General features: G+C 32.3%; 1 protein-coding gene across 1 annotated transcript; it reads left to right on the forward strand.

The window, feature by feature from the left end:
- Positions 1 to 4,734: 4,734 nt before the first annotated feature.
- On the forward strand, positions 4,735 to 16,730 carry LOC137807148 (ARM repeat superfamily protein). Its single transcript, XM_068607625.2, has 18 exons — positions 4,735 to 5,295; positions 6,857 to 7,376; positions 7,473 to 7,733; positions 8,312 to 8,403; positions 8,937 to 9,146; positions 9,220 to 9,603; positions 11,572 to 11,750; positions 11,881 to 11,974; positions 12,063 to 12,119; positions 12,472 to 12,609; positions 12,708 to 12,767; positions 13,309 to 13,422; positions 13,608 to 13,769; positions 13,867 to 13,995; positions 14,118 to 14,219; positions 14,292 to 14,371; positions 15,175 to 15,306; positions 15,907 to 16,730. Exons 1-18 carry the CDS (start codon positions 4,786 to 4,788, stop codon positions 16,490 to 16,492), a joined length of 3,810 nt encoding a protein of 1,269 aa, XP_068463726.2. The 5' UTR covers positions 4,735 to 4,785; the 3' UTR covers positions 16,493 to 16,730.
- The last annotated feature ends 1,009 nt before the right edge of the window (positions 16,731 to 17,739 follow it).

The raw sequence follows: 17,739 nt of genomic DNA on the forward strand, positions 1-17,739 counted from the left end.
CTTCTTTCCACTTCCCCCTATCTTCCCCAAAAGACGCCACTTCCATTTAGCCAGAATAGCATAATTAAAATTGCGTACGTCATTTATCCCTAATCCCCCCTCCTCCCTTGGTTTGTATATTTGTTGCCAATTTACCCATGCTATTGCTATACTTTCCTTCCTCCGTCCCTAGAGGAATTTCCTTTGGATACTAATAATCCTTTTGTATACGACTTCGGGAGCTTTATAGAATGATAAATAAAAAAGAGGTATAGTTGTGAATACCGATTTAATAAGGTAAATTTTTCATGCCATAGATAAAAACCTCCCTTTCCATGCACTTAACCGAGTTTTCAACTTATTCGGGATTGGTTCCAAAAATTGTTCCTTTCTTGGGTTGCCTCCAACTTCCATACCCAAATACTTGAATGATATTACCATTTTTGCACAATTTAGAGCCTTAGCATAACATTCAAAGGTGTTTCTTTCAATATTCATGGCTGCTAGTTTAGATTTGTAAAAATTAATTTTTAGCCCAGAAGCAACCTCGTAACATCGAAAAATAACTTTTCTTGTAAGTACGCATTGGTTTGTATTGGCACACAAAAAGAGTGTCGTGTCAACTTCAATCCTATACTCAAGTTTATTATATGAATTTAAAATAATAATAATAATAATAATGAATAAAAGAAATTGTGACTTTTGTTACACTGATGTATATCTATAAGTTTTTTAACTTATGTTATAACACTACAAGAAAATCATGAAATAGAAACTAATTTTAGAGACAAAAAATAATTAGTTGCCATAGTGACTAAATTAGAAACCATTTTAGGGACTAAATAAATTTTTAGTTTCTAAATTAGTTTCTATTATTGTTAAATGGTTTCTAAATTGGTATCTAATTAGCAACTAAGGTTTGTGTTACCAAATTTAGAATCTAAACAATTGGTAGTTAAAACCTTGGTGGCTAATTAGATACCAATTTAAAAACTATTTCACAATAATAGAAACTAATTTAGAAACTATTTTTTTTTAATTTCTAAAATAGTCTATAATTTAGTTACTATTGCAACTAATTATTTTGGTCTCTAAATATTGGTTTCTATTTGATGATTTTCTTGTAGTGTAGCGACACTGAATAATAAAAAAGAAAATATTTGATTATTAGTTTTCAAATTCTAAATATAATTTTTAACTGGTAAGATCATTAAATATTCAACTACTGAATTCAAGTTCAATATCTCTAGCAATATCAACATACACAAAATTTGAATAGTTAGCCAATGTCAATTCGTTTACAAGATAAAAAAACAAACAAAATAGGTATTAAAAGTTAGTTATATTTGTGGAAATTGAGCTTTAGCTTTATGTATTATTGAGCGTGAATACTACTGATGGTATTTTGAATGACATTTTTACTATATAGAGGAATTTTAGAAAATCTTGCCATAGGTTTTATTCTTGAAAGAATTTTCCAAGGTTTGTAGTCTATTCTTTATATTTCAAGTGTGTTTAATATATGTTTTTAGTTTTAGGAATGTAACAAATGATCTTAAAAAAGGTATAGATTTGTCCTAGTATTTACACACTAAGTATTGAAAGGTTTACAACTTATACCAAATATAATTAAATACAAAATTATTATAATATGGATGATTATTTAGTTTGTTCTTATAATAGGTATAATTTACCTATGTATCATTTTTGTTAACATATGAGTTTTGGTCTACTCCTTCCATATTTTTTTGTATTTTTTTTCATGTGATGACAAATGATTGTTATTACTTGAGGTGTCAGTTTCATTCCTGATCAAAAGAAAATTTGAAGTGTCAGTAAAAAAATAAGAAATATATGTATTTATTTTAAATTCATGCAAAATGTTAAAAAAAGTAATTAAGTTTTTTTTCGTGTATTTATTTCTCTTTTCTATTTCTAACATTTGGTCTTTAAATTTGTGTTTGTTATGTAATCTATTAAAATTTGGAAAAATAATAAATATTTAAAAAATTATAAAAATTAAATATTTATATTTACTTTTAATTAGACAATTTTAAAATTGTAAATAATTTTTTAAAATAAAATTATATAACTTTTTAACACTATTTTTTGATAAAACTAATTAAAGTAAAGAAAAGTAAGTTAATAAATAATAAGATAAACATAGAAGGGTATTGATATATTAATTTTAAGTAAATCTCATATTTGTTAACAATATTAATTTATCTGCAAAGGAACTTATGTGATATTTTTTTATTATAAAATTTAAGAAGAAAAAAATATCCAAAATATGAAATTGATCAATTTTAAATACAAATGATAACATTATAAAATAATTTTTTAAACTGATTTCATAAGATTGTTAAAAGCTCACATATTACAAATAAAAATTGAAAATTTATAACTATTAATAAGACATGAAAAACATACTATCAATTTATTCCTAATCTTTATTTCTCTCTCCAATTTTCTCAATTTTCTTATTAATTTTTTATTTTTTTATAATATATCAGTTTTTCACAAAATGTGGAAAGTATAGTAAAAAAAAATGTGAAAAGTAGGTATGTGAGAAGGAAAGAGAGAGAAATTGGGAAGTAGGGTAAGTCATTTATGTGCGGTGGAAAATCATTAAAATTGTTTCTTAAATAATTGTTAAAACTGCTACAATAGTGAAGAGTAATTAGGAATAATAAATGTAATGCACCTTTCAAATTTAATATTAACTATTTTTTTAAGTTTTAAATTTAAGTAATAATAAAATGACGAAATAACCAATATAACATAATAAAATGAAATATTGATATAAAGATAAAATATGAAAATAAATTTATACAACAAAAAAACAGTTATAATGAGGAATCTCCTCTATATATATATAGGTATAGGGTATAGATAACCAAAATAAAATATTAAATACAAAATTTAATCAAATTAAATAATATATTACTATTTGTGTTAATCTTTTATTACTCATATTTATTTTTAATTAAATATGTTTAAAATAGTTAAATAATTATATTTTTTTTATCACAATAAATTGAATGTAATATTATTGAAGAACTTAATATTTTAACAATGTGATTCTTAATTAGTAAAGAAATTGAAGTTATTAATTTATAAAATAAACTAAACATCTCTATTACTATTGAGAAATAAATAAATGTATATATTAAAGAAATAGGAAAAGCAAAATAAGATAAATAAAAGAGATGAAATATGAAGATAATTAGCAATACACAATTCCAAAATCTCAAAATTAGGGTTTTTGAAGCATTGAGGAGATGGAAGACATGGTAAAGTGGCACTGATGAAATGTAAAGAGGAACAACTATACACAGTTTCAGAATCTCAAAATTGAAAGGCACGACGGTAGTGACAACCAAGGAAGACTATGTGTGCTTGCATTTAGACGTTGGAAGGGTCACACTGAAGGCGTTTGCTCACGCAGTGGTGCATCACAACTTGAAACTTCTTGATTTCTTCCTCTCCCATCTTCACTCACTTTGCTTTTTGACTCATTGTTAGGTTTCAGTTCTTCCTCTTGAATTTGTTGGTGCGCACTTGGGACTCTCTTGAAAGAATATCAAATAGCACCAGACAACACTTTTTAATGTTTTTATATTCATTTTCTCTCCCCATTTTCTTATATATCACTCTTTTGCCTAAAAAAAGTAACTATCCATAAATTCACATTTCACCCTTCTCTCTTCACTTTTCTCTAATAAACGTATCAATCTCTCAACTTTCCTGTCAGAACAAATAAATTAAAATTTTAAAATTAAAAAACTACTTTATTAACTTCTAAAATTATAAAATATCCAAATAATCAAAATAAATTAATAAAAGAAAATATTAAGAAAGGATAATATAAGAAAAAAATTTATAGCAGTTAAAGTGGGGAATCCCATTTATATAGGTATAGATGTACTTCATTCTTTATTTTTTTATAATTAATAATTTTGATATTATTATTATGATTTAGTTTTAAATTCACACGTATATTGCCACTTTAAATTTCTATATTTACAAAGCTTATTATTTTAATATAATAATTATTTTTATAAAAACTAGTAAAACATTATAACAATAATACATACAAATAAGTAATAAATATTTTTAAGTGAAAAATATTATTTACGTCTCTAGCGAATTTTTTAATACGATATTATTATCACATGTTAATTTATATATCTTATTATTATTAGTTTTCGTTTTAAGTAATTTCAGAAAGACAATGTGATATCTTTAAAAGGCATAATAATAATAATAAAATAAAATAAAATAAATATAAAAATACAATTAAAAGATGACAATTTCTTAATGTACCTCCAAGCTTACTCCTAGAATCTCCAACGAAACTACAATTTTACCCTATTCTTTATTTTCTCCATTTAACACCCCACTTTTAATTTTTACCGTAACAACTCCAACTCCTATTTACAGCCCCCAAACACCACCGTCACAACACAACCCTTCACATGTTCAACATCACTACGACAACAACCTCTTACCTACATTGTCAAAGAAAAAAATATATTTTTATTCTATACAAAATTTTATATTTCAAATTGTAAAATTTAAAATAGACAATTTAGATATTTTCACAAATATGGGAGTGCAAGAAGAATTTATAGTGGTGCAGGAAGAATTTGGCTTAAAAGAAACTAGAGTCCATGTAGTGAACTGGGCCTATAGGCCCAATATTTCCCGCGTAGCAATAAGAGTTGTTAAGTTAACAATACAGTGAACTCTCGAGATAATAAACCTTGGGAGCTAGCATTCTAGGGTTTTATCACCTCAACCACCATGGAAGGCATTGAAATTGAAGAACCTGCATTTGGCATAGACGAAAGCAACGATGATTTGTGCAATTCAATCATCTCTCGCTTCGGCAACTCCACAGAGGAAAGCCACCAGCACCTCTGCGCTGTCATCGGCGCCATGTCGCAGGAGCTCAAAGACAACAACAAACCCTCCACTCCGTACGCCTACTTCTGTGCTGCACGTCTTTCCCTCGACAAATTCACGTCGGAATCCAATCCCTCCAACCACATCATCGACGCGCTTCTCACCATTCTCTCGCTTGCCGTCCCCAGGGTCCCCCGCGCGCTGTTGAAGAAGGAGAGTCTGCAGGGACAGCCACAGCCGGAGAGCCTTCTGCGAGTTCTCCGATCTCCGTCGGCGTCGGAGAGCGCGATTGTTTCCGGATTGAAAAGCCTCTCGCATTTGTTGATAGCTAAGGAAAGCGTCGACTGGTCTGATGTGTCTCCCTTATTCAATGTCTTGTTAGGATTCCTTACGGATTCACGACCTAAGGTACTTATTCACTGTCAATTCTAAACCTGACTCTGGAGTATCTTACATAGGGATTCCTGTCAAGGTTTTTGGACTCATAACATGAATCTTAATTAGTTAAGATAAATGCTTGTGAGATTCAGGATTTGCTTCTGAAATTATTTTTAATTAGGCATACGATTACTTTCTTTGCACTTTATGTTTGAAGGGTGAAAATTATTAGTGGAATGTTTCCAAAGCAATAGCAGCAACATGTTCTTAAAAAAAGATCTAGGATTATAGTTTAATGTATCTGATCACTTTCTAATACATTATCGTTCCAGTTAATTCCAGCTCCGGAATAGCTGTCTTCGCTCATCCATGTTCAAATCATATAAATGTTAATTCAACTAATACTTATTTCTCTTTTCTTTATGTATCTTCTTTCCATTGGATTTATGGGTGATATTCGTGATCATGCCATTCTTTTCAGTAAGTTTCAGAGCTGAATTAAATATAGAGTATAAACATAAGGAAAACAGGTTTTGTCTAGTGAGATGCCTGTGGTGATTGAGGGCTATTGAGTGATGACAAAAGAAAAGTAGGTTGTGGTGATTTTTATAATGGCTGATCTGTGGCGGAATAATATTAGATTCGTATTTTACGGGTTAGAAGAACACCCTAAAAGTTAAAGTCGCATTAACTTGTGGCAATAGGACCTGGGTGATTTATATTAGACTGTAGGTTCAGACTTCCAGGTACATACAGAAAAGAACATAAAAAAGTATATGGTTTATGATTTGGAAGTTTCTACCTATCGGGCTTCACCTGACGAAGTAAACTAGATCCAAAATTTCCCTCCTAAAGAGGGTCACATATCATCTTAAGATAATTCACAGAGAGCTAGAAATTTTTAAAACTAAAATTGTAGTACAATTATAAATTTGAGTGTTGATAACAGTACATTGAATAATCCACAACCAAATGTCCTTTGTCAGCAGCACCATGTCTTCCTCTCTTACTCTTATAACTATTATTACAACAGGAAAATATGCTCTAGGAAGCAGAATTTGATTGGTTGGATTCTTGCTGTTTTTGCTGCTCTGGCTTTACTGCTTGGTTTACAGAGACCGCATGAATCTGTTTAATTTCGTGCTCTCTAAGGAAGCACTAGCCGTGCCTCTTCAGTAGCCTTTTGCCTTCATTTTTTTCTGATACAAGCTTCACTACAAATTGCTCTGCACCTAATAGCCACAACAAGAAATATTTTATAATGCAAAATAAGAAAGGAGGAGCTAAACGATGCTATTAAGTAGAGAACACAGGGTCTGTTAGTGGAAAAAAACTTACCTCCTGGATGAATCAATCACTTTCTGTAGTATAATAAATACAATACAATCAGAACACATAAATTGAAAAGGGGGGTGGAGTCAAATACTGAGTAACAGTGGGTGTCTAACAAGGTTGAATATTTAGTAGGATGGTCACATTACTTTTGATTGGTTTTCTATATGACTTCTTTGGGTGCTGACTAAGGAAGTAGAATGTTTGCGATATTGTGAAACATGCTTGAATGCTGTGTGCTTACTAAATCTGTCCACAGGTCAGAAAGCAAAGTCATCTGTGTCATCGTGATGTCTTGTTAAACTTTCAAAATTCTTCGCTATTGGCATCTGCAAGTGAGGGAGTCACAAGCTTACTTGAAAGGTTTATATTGCTTGTTGGTGGAGCAAATACAAATACTGGTGAAGGAACTAAGGAAGCTCAGCAGATTCTATATATTCTCGATGCCTTGAAAGAATGTCTTCCTTTTTTGTCACGGAAATCTAAGACCAGCATTCTTAATTACTTCAAATATCTCTTGGATCTGCATCAACCCCTAGTCACAAGACGCATTACAGATGGTCTGAGTTTTCTCTGTCATTATCCATTGTCAGAAGTTTCCCCTGAAGCGCTACTTGAGTTGTTAAACACATTGGCCCGTTCTATGGAATCCAATAAGATGTCTGGAGACAGATTAACATTTACTGCCCGCTTGCTTGATGCTGGAATGAATAAAGTTTATTCTCTTAACCGACAAATATGTGTTGTTAAGCTTCCCATTGTCTTTAACACTCTTAAAGGTAAGATGTGAATTCTGCTGTGTTTTTTGAATTTTCCAGATGTTGTCAAAAGGCAATTATGATATTGTTGTGTACTTATTAATTTTAACAATGCAGATATTTTGGCATCTGAACATGAAGAGGCTATATATGCAGCCACTGATGCACTCAAGAGCTTGATAATTTCTTGTATTGATGAAAGCTTAATTAAACAGGGAGTGGACCAGATCAGTTTTAGTGAAAGCAAAAAATCAAGGAAATCAGCACCAACCATCATTGAAAAAATTTGTGCAACTGTCGAGTGCTTGCTTGATTATCACTACACTGCTGTCTGGGATAGAGTATTTCAAGTTGTTTCTGCTATGTTTCAGAAACTCGGTGCGTATTGGAATGATATTATTTTGGGGGGCTAAAAGGAAAAACTATTTTATTGTATGCAAAATCCTGAAGCTTATGATTAAAATCCAATAGCTGATTTTCTGGCAAACTTTTTGTTTTCCTATTTTATTTCTAACAATTAATTATTTCAAATGCAAAACCAGTTCTGACAAATAATTTCATACCTTTTTTTTAACTTAACTATGAAGAATGAATTTTATTAGACATTTTTATTTTATTGAAATAGATTATCTTATAATCTCTTTTACATAACATTTCCAAACAAAAAAACTTATTTTTATAACATATTGTAACAACAATTGATTATAAATATAATATCTTTTTCATAGCTAATCCAAATACACTATATTTGATTTTTTAACTATTAATTTTTTCTCGGTCATTAGTTACATTACATGCATTATTTTTTGCAGTTTGATTAAATTATGTAAACTACTGTTGGTCTTCATGGTTTCTTTATTAGCTTCTTACTCTCATTCTCTTTGTAATATTATCTGTTAAAGAGAAGCTTGGTATGGGCAGCTCAGTGTTAATATCTGAGATTGTGTTCAATACAGGAAATTTTTCTCCTTATTTTATGAGAGGGATACTAAAGAACATGGAAGATGTGCAGAAGCTTCCGGATGAAGATTTTCCATTTAGGAAACAGGTGTCATCTTGTTTATCTTCGTTTCTTTTTTTAGCCATGTTAATATAGAACTTACAATTTTATGCAATGAGCCTCAACTTGTTCCATTTTCCAATCCCCAGAGTGTATGTTCCAATTTAGATCAGTTTCTCTCATCATCTGGCCAGTAAAATGTTGCATGTATTTTGAATTATATTATGATGATTTTGAAGAATCGAAAGCAATTAGGTAGTGTTTGTGAACCCTGTTATTCTAGGTGACAAATCTGTCTTTATCCCTTTCTAAATGTAATCTATTGGAGCATTTAATGCTGTTGATGCATGATGTATGTTTTTAATCGATAACAATGTAGTTGTTCAAAGCTGTACACTTGAATTTTTTTTTTTGATGTTCAATAATTTTTGAAGAAGTTTTGTGTGTTACTTTTTCATGGTTCCTTAATAAATATTATTAAGTTGGATCTTATTTGGGGATGTGTAACTTGTCTGTTTTTTTTTTTTTTTTTTTATCTGCTATAATAATTACTTATATTTAGTACATTTTATGATGTGCAGCTGCACGAATGCTTTGGAGCAGCTCTAGTAGCAATGGGACCTGAAACTCTGTTGTCCCTTGTACCTCTGAATTTGGAAGCTGAAGATTTATCTGTCGCAAATGTCTGGCTTTTTCCAATTCTAAAACACTATATAGTTGGTGCACCTTTAAATTATTTTACTGAAGAAATTCTGGCCATGATTAAGCGTGTAAGGGAGAAGGCTCAAAAGGTATAAAACATTTTTTTAAAAAGATGCAGTATCATATTATATCACAATGTTAACTTATTTATGCATTTTGCAGTTTGAGAAGCAAGGATTGATGGTGTCATCAAGGAATGCAGAGGCAATTGCGTACTCTTTGTGGTCTTTGCTGCCTTCATTTTGCAATTACCCTTCAGACACTGCTAAAAGTTTTATGAATCTGGAGAAACATTTGCGTAGTAAGCTGAAAGAAGAACCTGATATTCGTGGAATAATATGCACTAGTTTGCGACTTCTGATTCAGCAAAACAATATTGAACACAAGGGTTATATTGGTGAGGATATGACCAAAGAACAAAATCATTATTCACCACAGGTTGCAAGAGACAATTTATATGTGCTGAAATCATCTGCAAAGAATTGGTTAAAAGATTTATCAGAAGTATTCCTTAAATCTCCAAAAGATGATGGTGGTTGTTTGCAGGTACTAAAATTTACATTTTTTGGAATAGTTCTGCAATTTATTGTAGTTGAATAGAACATATACATTGCCCAACACAATATATAATTAGAGATTGCTGTTCTGTATATGTTGGTATTCTCTATTTATTTATTTTTCGTGATTTTTATTGCATAGTTGTGTCATTGATATTCATTATTTATTATCCACAGGATATGTTTTAAGCTTCATTGTAATTCCATATTTGGTACAGATTTTGCTATAATATTCATTAGATTTACTTATTATCTATAAATTGGCTGAGACACTTATTGCCCGGTGCCAGCCAGTATATTGGAGTAGCAAAGATGCAGACAGTTTATGTAGATAATTGTGAAAGAAATAATCGTGTGACTAGGCACTAAGATTAAGTAATGGTTTAAGTATATATATGTGGACATGTGCACTCTTTTCTTTTCTTTTATTTATATGCATCTTCAACTAGCAACTGAATAGTGATCACGAGGGCTTGTAGAATTTATGAAGTTATATTAGTAGCTAGTTCTCCATGGCAAAAACTTAAAGCTATAGAAGTGCTTTCTCAACTTTCAGTTTTTCATTGTAAATGTAATGAAGATAGTAAAAATCAATACCTAATAAAATAATGGTGGTTGTTTGCAGGTACTAAAATTTACATTTTTTGGAATAGTTCTGCAATTTATTGTAGTTGAATAGAACATATACATTGCCCAACACAATATATAATTAGAGATTGCTGTTCTGTATATGTTGGTATTCTCTATTTATTTATTTTTCGTGATTTTTATTGCATAGTTGTGTCATTGATATTCATTATTTATTATCCACAGGATATGTTTTAAGCTTCATTGTAATTCCATATTTGGTACAGATTTTGCTATAATATTCATTAGATTTACTTATTATCTATAAATTGGCTGAGACACTTATTGCCCGGTGCCAGCCAGTATATTGGAGTAGCAAAGATGCAGACAGTTTATGTAGATAATTGTGAAAGAAATAATCGTGTGACTAGGCACTAAGATTAAGTAATGGTTTAAGTATATATATGTGGACATGTGCACTCTTTTCTTTTCTTTTATTTATATGCATCTTCAACTAGCAACTGAATAGTGATCACGAGGGCTTGTAGAATTTATGAAGTTATATTAGTAGCTAGTTCTCCATGGCAAAAACTTAAAGCTATAGAAGTGCTTTCTCAACTTTCAGTTTTTCATTGTGAATGTAATGAAGATAGTAAAAATCAATACCTAATAAAATAATAATAAAGCTTGTAATTTTATTTGTTTTACGGAGATATTGCATAGATAGATTAACTGAAGAATCTTGGGACAACTAAGGCTCACGGATCTTAATTAAGAAAGTTAATTACACTAGCCACTCAATTTTTGTGATATTATATTACACAAACTCTCCTTGTTTTTTTTACCTGTGCAATCACCTCTTTTTATTGTTTGAAAACATTGCACTGACACCACCTTATACATTACACTAATCCCCTTAATTATTTGAAAAACATGCACTTCATTCCCTTGTGTAATTTACTGAAACCTCCGGTAATTAATGTAAGTGCTCTAATTAGAAAAAGTGATTGTGATTATTAGAATTTAATTTATTCTTTCAATATTTTATTGTGTGGGTTGCCATTTTCATATCTTAGTCCTTTTTAAATTGAAAGATAGCTACTTTGGAGTCTAAGTGTTGTATTTGATGAATGAGGCAGCATTTCCAATAAAATATTATTCTGGAATTCCCCCTCTTCTGAAAAAAAATAAAAATAAAACGTAGAATGTTGTCATATATAGTTAAGTTCAGGAAAAAATGAACTTTCCATGGTATACTGTATCCTTTCCAAGAACAGACTAGTTTTTGTGGCATCTTCATTTCTCAAGAGTTCAGATTTGAATTGATTCTCCTCCTTTTACATTTAACATGTACAAGAAGTTAATAGTGATGGTCTTGCTTCATGTACAGTGTACAATTGGTGACGTTGCTTCTATAGCAGATAAAGCAGACGTACGGAATTTATTCAAGGAAAAAATGGTGAAGCTTTATAAATACACTCAAAAGGCCAGCAAAGTACGAAGTTCCACAAATTCTCATTCTATGCAGATTGATGATGCATCAAACAATTTGTCTCCATCAATTTTAAGGTGCTTTATAATCATCTATTCCTTCCACCTTGGCTTGTGATTTTAAAGAATGTTGTACATTTTATTTGTCATATGTCCATTTTACTCAAATTATTTTATTTCTTGGGTTTCTGCATTTTTTTTATCCCAGGGCACAGCTTCTTGATTTGGCAGTTTCACTGTTGCCTGGTTTAGATGCTGAAGATATTGCTCTATTATTTGAAGCAATAAAGCCAGCATTGCGGGTACGACTGTGATATAAAGTGCTGTTAGGAATTTTTCAATTACCCTTTTCCAGCTGGAATGGATGATTATATTGATTATTGTTTGCAGGATGTTGAAGGTGTTATGCAGAAAAAGGCATACAAAGTACTTTCAATCATTCTTAAGGTATTTTTCTACTTCATTTTATTTTATTTTCCAGTCAGCGGAAGTTTCAAATTAATTGCATTTTAGTGTAATGTTATCGTTTCAATATTCTTGGTACTACTTTCTTGCTCAAATGCTTCCATAACTGTTATTATCATGTATTTGCATATTGTCAGAATATATAGTTGATTGGGTTTTATTAATTGTCTTAACTCTAATATTTAAGTTGAAGGGATTGTCAAAGATGTCATTAATGTAGAGTTTCTTGGGGCCCCACAAATTAATTTTAGAAGTTGATGATTTTACTGCAGAGCCAGTTTCATGTTGTTAAATATTTCTGCTTACAGTTTTCTTTTTGAATCATTCTTAACAGAACTCAGATAGTTTTGTTTCATCAAAGTTTGAGGAGCTGCTTGGAACTATGGTTGAAATTCTTCCATGTCATTTTTCTGCCAAACGACATAGACTTGATTGCCTTTATTTCTTAGTTGTTCATGTCTCAAAGTCAAAGGTATTCAATGCTGGGCTATTGCTTCTGTTTTTTTCGTAGACTTTTGACATGTACTCTTGTATGAGTAGAAATAATCTGAAGTTATGTACTACCTGTAGGATAACCTGGAGCACTGGCGAGACATTTTCCTTACTGAAATTATACTTGCTCTTAAAGAGGTAGTGTCATATATTAATTGTGGAAAGTTTTTAGTTGTACCATTTTAGTTTCCATGCTGGAAGCTATTATATGTTTGGATGAATAAGATTCAATTTGAAGAGTCATCTGCTGAGTTATTTCTGGAACTGGCACATTTCTAGACTATCCATGTACTTTCTGGAACCAGTCTGGAAGGCTTTTTTTTTCAATTTCTTGGGCTTTTGTAAATTTTTCACATATATTTGGCGTTTGGTTTATTTGCATATACTATTTTATTACTCTGGATTATATTAAATGATATAAATGTATGTGCTCCATTTTATGGTCTTGACTACCTATACATACTCATACAATATATCACATCTACTTTATTATGGGGTACAATTCGTTGTGTCTGATGGGAAATAAGCAGTCACTCATGATTTTGTAGCGATTTTAACTGTTGTGTGCATTATTGTGTGCACAAAAGAATCACAAGATGCTTGCCATGGACACTACTTTTGTTCACTATAGCCTAGCTTCTTGAGGTTTTTTACTGAATTTCAAGGAGTACCCTTGCAGGTCAATAAGAAAACCAGGAACAGGGCTTATGAGATTCTTGTTGAAATTGCCCATGCATTTGGGGATGAGGAGCGAGGCGGGAATAGAGAAAACTTGAATAATTTTTTTCAGATGGTAAATATCCAATTTAAAGTTGTTTTTTTATTTTCTTTGGTTAATTGATATAAAACAATGAATATAACTCCACTTCTTTTATTTGGCCCGACTTTATAACATCTTGAACTCAATTGTTCAATACTGCACGATCTATATGTTTTTTCCACGTAGAGTAATTTAATTTTATGCTTTTGTGAGCTCAGGTTGCTGGACACTTTGCTGGGGAAACTCCACATATGATAAGTGCCGCAGCCAAAGGTTTAGCTCGTTTGGCTTATGAGTTCTCTGATCTCGTTTTAAGTGCTTTGAAATTGCTCCCAGGCACTCTCTCTCTATTGCGGAGTAATAATAGAGAGATAATCAAGGTTTGTTTCCTTGTCTAATTAGTAAGTCAAATGCACTGCTGCCTATGTTATTTCCCAGAGCCAATAATTGAATGTGCTCTGTCTCATCATTCTGTAGGCCAATCTTGGTTTTTTAAAGGTATTAGTAGCCAGATCACAAGCTGAAGGGTTGCAAACTCACTTGAAAAGCATGGTGGAAGGTTTGTTGAAGTGGCAAGACAACTCAAAAAATCATTTCAAGGCAAAGGTTGTTTTGCGTCTCACTTGATCTTTTCTAGATACCACTTTTGTTTTGTTTTGGATTACTGCTCTTTAACAATTGAAGCTGCTAGTCCATATTGTAAACTGAGATATTCCAATTGTTTTCAGATTAAACTTCTTTTGGGGATGCTCGTCTCGAAGTGTGGGCTGGAGGCTGTGAAAGCTGTCATGCCTGAAGAGCATATTAAACTTCTTTCCAATATACGCAAGGTCTGTTGAATGTCATTCTGGCAATAATTTATGATAGAAGTTTTCCTGGAATTTGATTTTTTTTTTTAACAGATCAAGGAGCGAAAAGAGAGAAATCGAAGTGTTAAATCTGAAGAAACTAAATCTCATTTTTCAAAAGCAACCACATCCAGGTAACAATCATGTATTTATTTGCATTATTAGAAAGATGACAATTTAAATCCCATACCGAATATCAAATCCCTTGCTTATATACATATATATACAAATCCTTTTGCATGGTTATTTAATCCCAAATAGTTGTGCAGTTCAGCTCCCCCTAAACCAGTAAGTAGGATGGTAAATTATGTAATTTATACTGTACATATATAAATTTTCAAAATAAAAATACCTAAATTTATGAAGGCCATAGATGAAAGACATGTAGGAGAGATAACATCTGCCATAAGAAAATAAAAGGGCAGTAAAGTGTCAGTAAGCCGAAAACAGTGAGACAAACAAACAAGTCGCAAAAAAAGTGCTAGAGACCATGCCAGCAATTCTGGAAACGTGAGGATGGCACTGGAAAACTCTGGAGTGTGTGGTTTCTGTTTGAGACCTAGGCGTTGAACTGCAAGATTGTCCAGCAGAATAAACCTTCAACACTACTGTATTATGTGGGGTAAACAGAGATTTCAACCCTCGTTCAGTCGCACCTTTCTGGCACAATGGTAGCAGCTTAGGGCTGAGATTCTCTCACTATTGCAGTGCTATAGTGTAGAATTCATCAATCGTCTTTATAAGACGCACATCCATTTTAGAATGACATACTTTTGGTACCTCTAAAATATGTACTCGTTAAATGAATTTTGTTAATACTTGAGTTTTAGTTGAAGCTGTTGTATGTCTACTTTTCTGATAGTGAATTTTGTGCTATGTTTAAATTGCAAGCCATGTCTAAATTTGCGTCAAAACCAATAATTTAATTACTTTTCAGGCAAAGCATGTGGAATCATACAAAGATTTTTTCAGATTTTGATGGGGATAGTGGCCATAGCGAAGCAGAACATTTGAGTTCTAGAGGTGGCAAAGCTTCCTTACATCCCAAATCATCAGCATCTTCATTTAGGTAAGCTGTAACTTTTAACTGGTTCATTCTTCTAATGCCTTGCTGTTTCATTTGAGTTTCGTTATTATCAAAAGGGACCTTATTCTTGGATTTATATTCAGTTTTCCAATTATTTAGTTTTTTTTTGTATCTATAGATAGTTCATAAATTGGGTAAGAATATTTTGAGATGTCTTACCTATGACTCCTAACTAGGATACCCACGTAAAAAATATCCATGAATTCCCACTAGTAATTTTTAAAAAATTTAAATAAGAGTATTTAAAGGTAATTCTCTTGTGTATAAACTCAAATAAAATTTTGATCTGAAAGTATAATCCAAATAAAATTGCATAACAAAATATTAGTACAAATCAAAGAAAGAATTCATATAAGTTGCACTGCAAAGCACAAGTTTAGACAAAAATTAATCTCTACTCATTGGATCTGTTAAAGGTACCGGTTTAGTTTTCAAGGTAGATTTTTCCCTTAGGCTCAATTTTTTTGCCATCTCTACTCAACCATCTGAAGATAAGTATTATAGAAGCTATCCTTAGCCAGAAGCATTTTATCTGAAAATGAATTATGACCGACAGTTATCTGTATCTTGGTCCAAAATCAGGCTGAAGAAGAATTTGCCGGAGCATTTATCTGACGAATCTGATGATGAGCCACTCGATTTGCTTGATCGGCAGAAAACAAGGTCAGCTCTTAAAACGTCAGACCATCTGAAAAGAAAGTCTAGGTTAGATGATGATGAGATGGAGGTAGATTCAGAAGGACGGCTGATTATCCGTGAGGAAGGGGAATGGAGGAAGAAAAAACGTGCGGATGATGATTATGATTCTAGGAGTGAGCCTGATAGTCACTTGTCTGCCAAGTCTGGAACTAAAGGCCAGAAGCGGAGAAAAACATCAGATTCTGGTTGGGCCTACACAGGGAAGGAATATGGTAGTAAAAAGGCAGGTGGAGATGTTCAGAAAAAAGATAAACTTGAGCCGTATGCCTATTGGCCACTCGATCGGAAAATGATGAGTCGGCGTCCACAGCAGCGGGCCACCGCAAGAAAAGGTATGGCTAGTGTTGTAAAGATGACCAAGAAACTTGAAGGCAAAAGTGCCTCTGGTGTACTCTCCCTACAGAATTTGAAGCGAAAAAAGACTCATAACAAAGGCAGCAAGGGAAATAAAAAGGCCGCACGAGCGTAGGTTGATTTGCAGGTATACTTGATAATCGTAATGCATTCGCATTATGCCAATTTTGAAGCTCCCTCTGCTGTATATTATATATCACTTAACTTAAAAGGAATGTTGTTTTGTTTTCATTCTTTATTTTATGAGAGAAATAGAAGCAGGCTTTGGCTATGGGGTTGCTGTTTTCTTTGTGAAACAAATTCTAGTGTTCTGAAGTTGTTTTACAACATAAGAATAATTTTTTTTATCTCTTATTTCACAAGTTGTTATATTTTGTACTTTTACAATAGGTTGCATTACAAGTACTCGATTGCTTCTAGTCTAATGAAATTATGTTATCAAATTTATGATTCATCTAGCTGGCAAGGATGTGTAATACATGTATACAAAAAATAAATCTTCTAGCTAAATTCAATAATGCTTATAATGGATTTAATATAACAAATCACTTTAAAATTTTGAAAGCTAAGTTTAGTCTAAATTGAGAAAATTTATATGATTTTGTATGATTTGAAAGCTAAGTTTAGTCTGTTGACCGAAACGCTGGAGCCCTGCCTCGTCAAACTTGGATCGACTTCTGCGTCGTGTTAGCCTCCGTCCTTCACTGTGATCCACCTCAAGAACTTGCAAAAGACGAAATGGCATCGCTGCGGCCGATCACGCTCCGACGCTCAAGTCAGCGACTGAACCACCAATTACTTAAGAGAAAAACTCAAGAACTCTAAGGAACCGTGACAAGTTCTCTCTCAGCGTACTCTCGTTCTTGCAGTTGTAAAGAAGCAATCTAAACGCGTGCGTACAACAAGAAAACCGAACGAAAGCTCAAACGAACGGTGGAAAACCTCCCGACACTGAACAAACCCAAACGAACGGCGGAGAATGGTTGCACCAGCACACAACCACACAGAAACCGCAGAAATCTCCAAGAACTCACGCTGTGGATGGGAACATGTTTTACACAGCGCCTGATGATTCTGCCTGTTGACCGAAACGCTGGAGCCCTGCCTCGTCAAACTTGGATCGACTTCTGCTCCGTGTTAGCCTCCGTCCTTCACCGCGATCCACCTCAAGAACCTGCAAAAGACGAAACGGCGCCGCTGCGGCCGATCACGCTCCGACGCCCAAGTCAGCGACTGAACCACCAAGAACTAAATATTTTTTACGTTAAGTTTAGTTTCTTAATAAAATTTTATAAATAATGAAAAATGTCAATTTAAAAATTTAAGTAAAAGCAATTGTTACTTGCAAAATTAAATTAAATT

Source organism: Phaseolus vulgaris, chromosome 3, assembly GCF_051622355.1.
Source record: "Phaseolus vulgaris cultivar YP4 chromosome 3, ASM5162235v1, whole genome shotgun sequence".
Taxonomy (NCBI): Eukaryota; Viridiplantae; Streptophyta; class Magnoliopsida; order Fabales; family Fabaceae; genus Phaseolus; species Phaseolus vulgaris.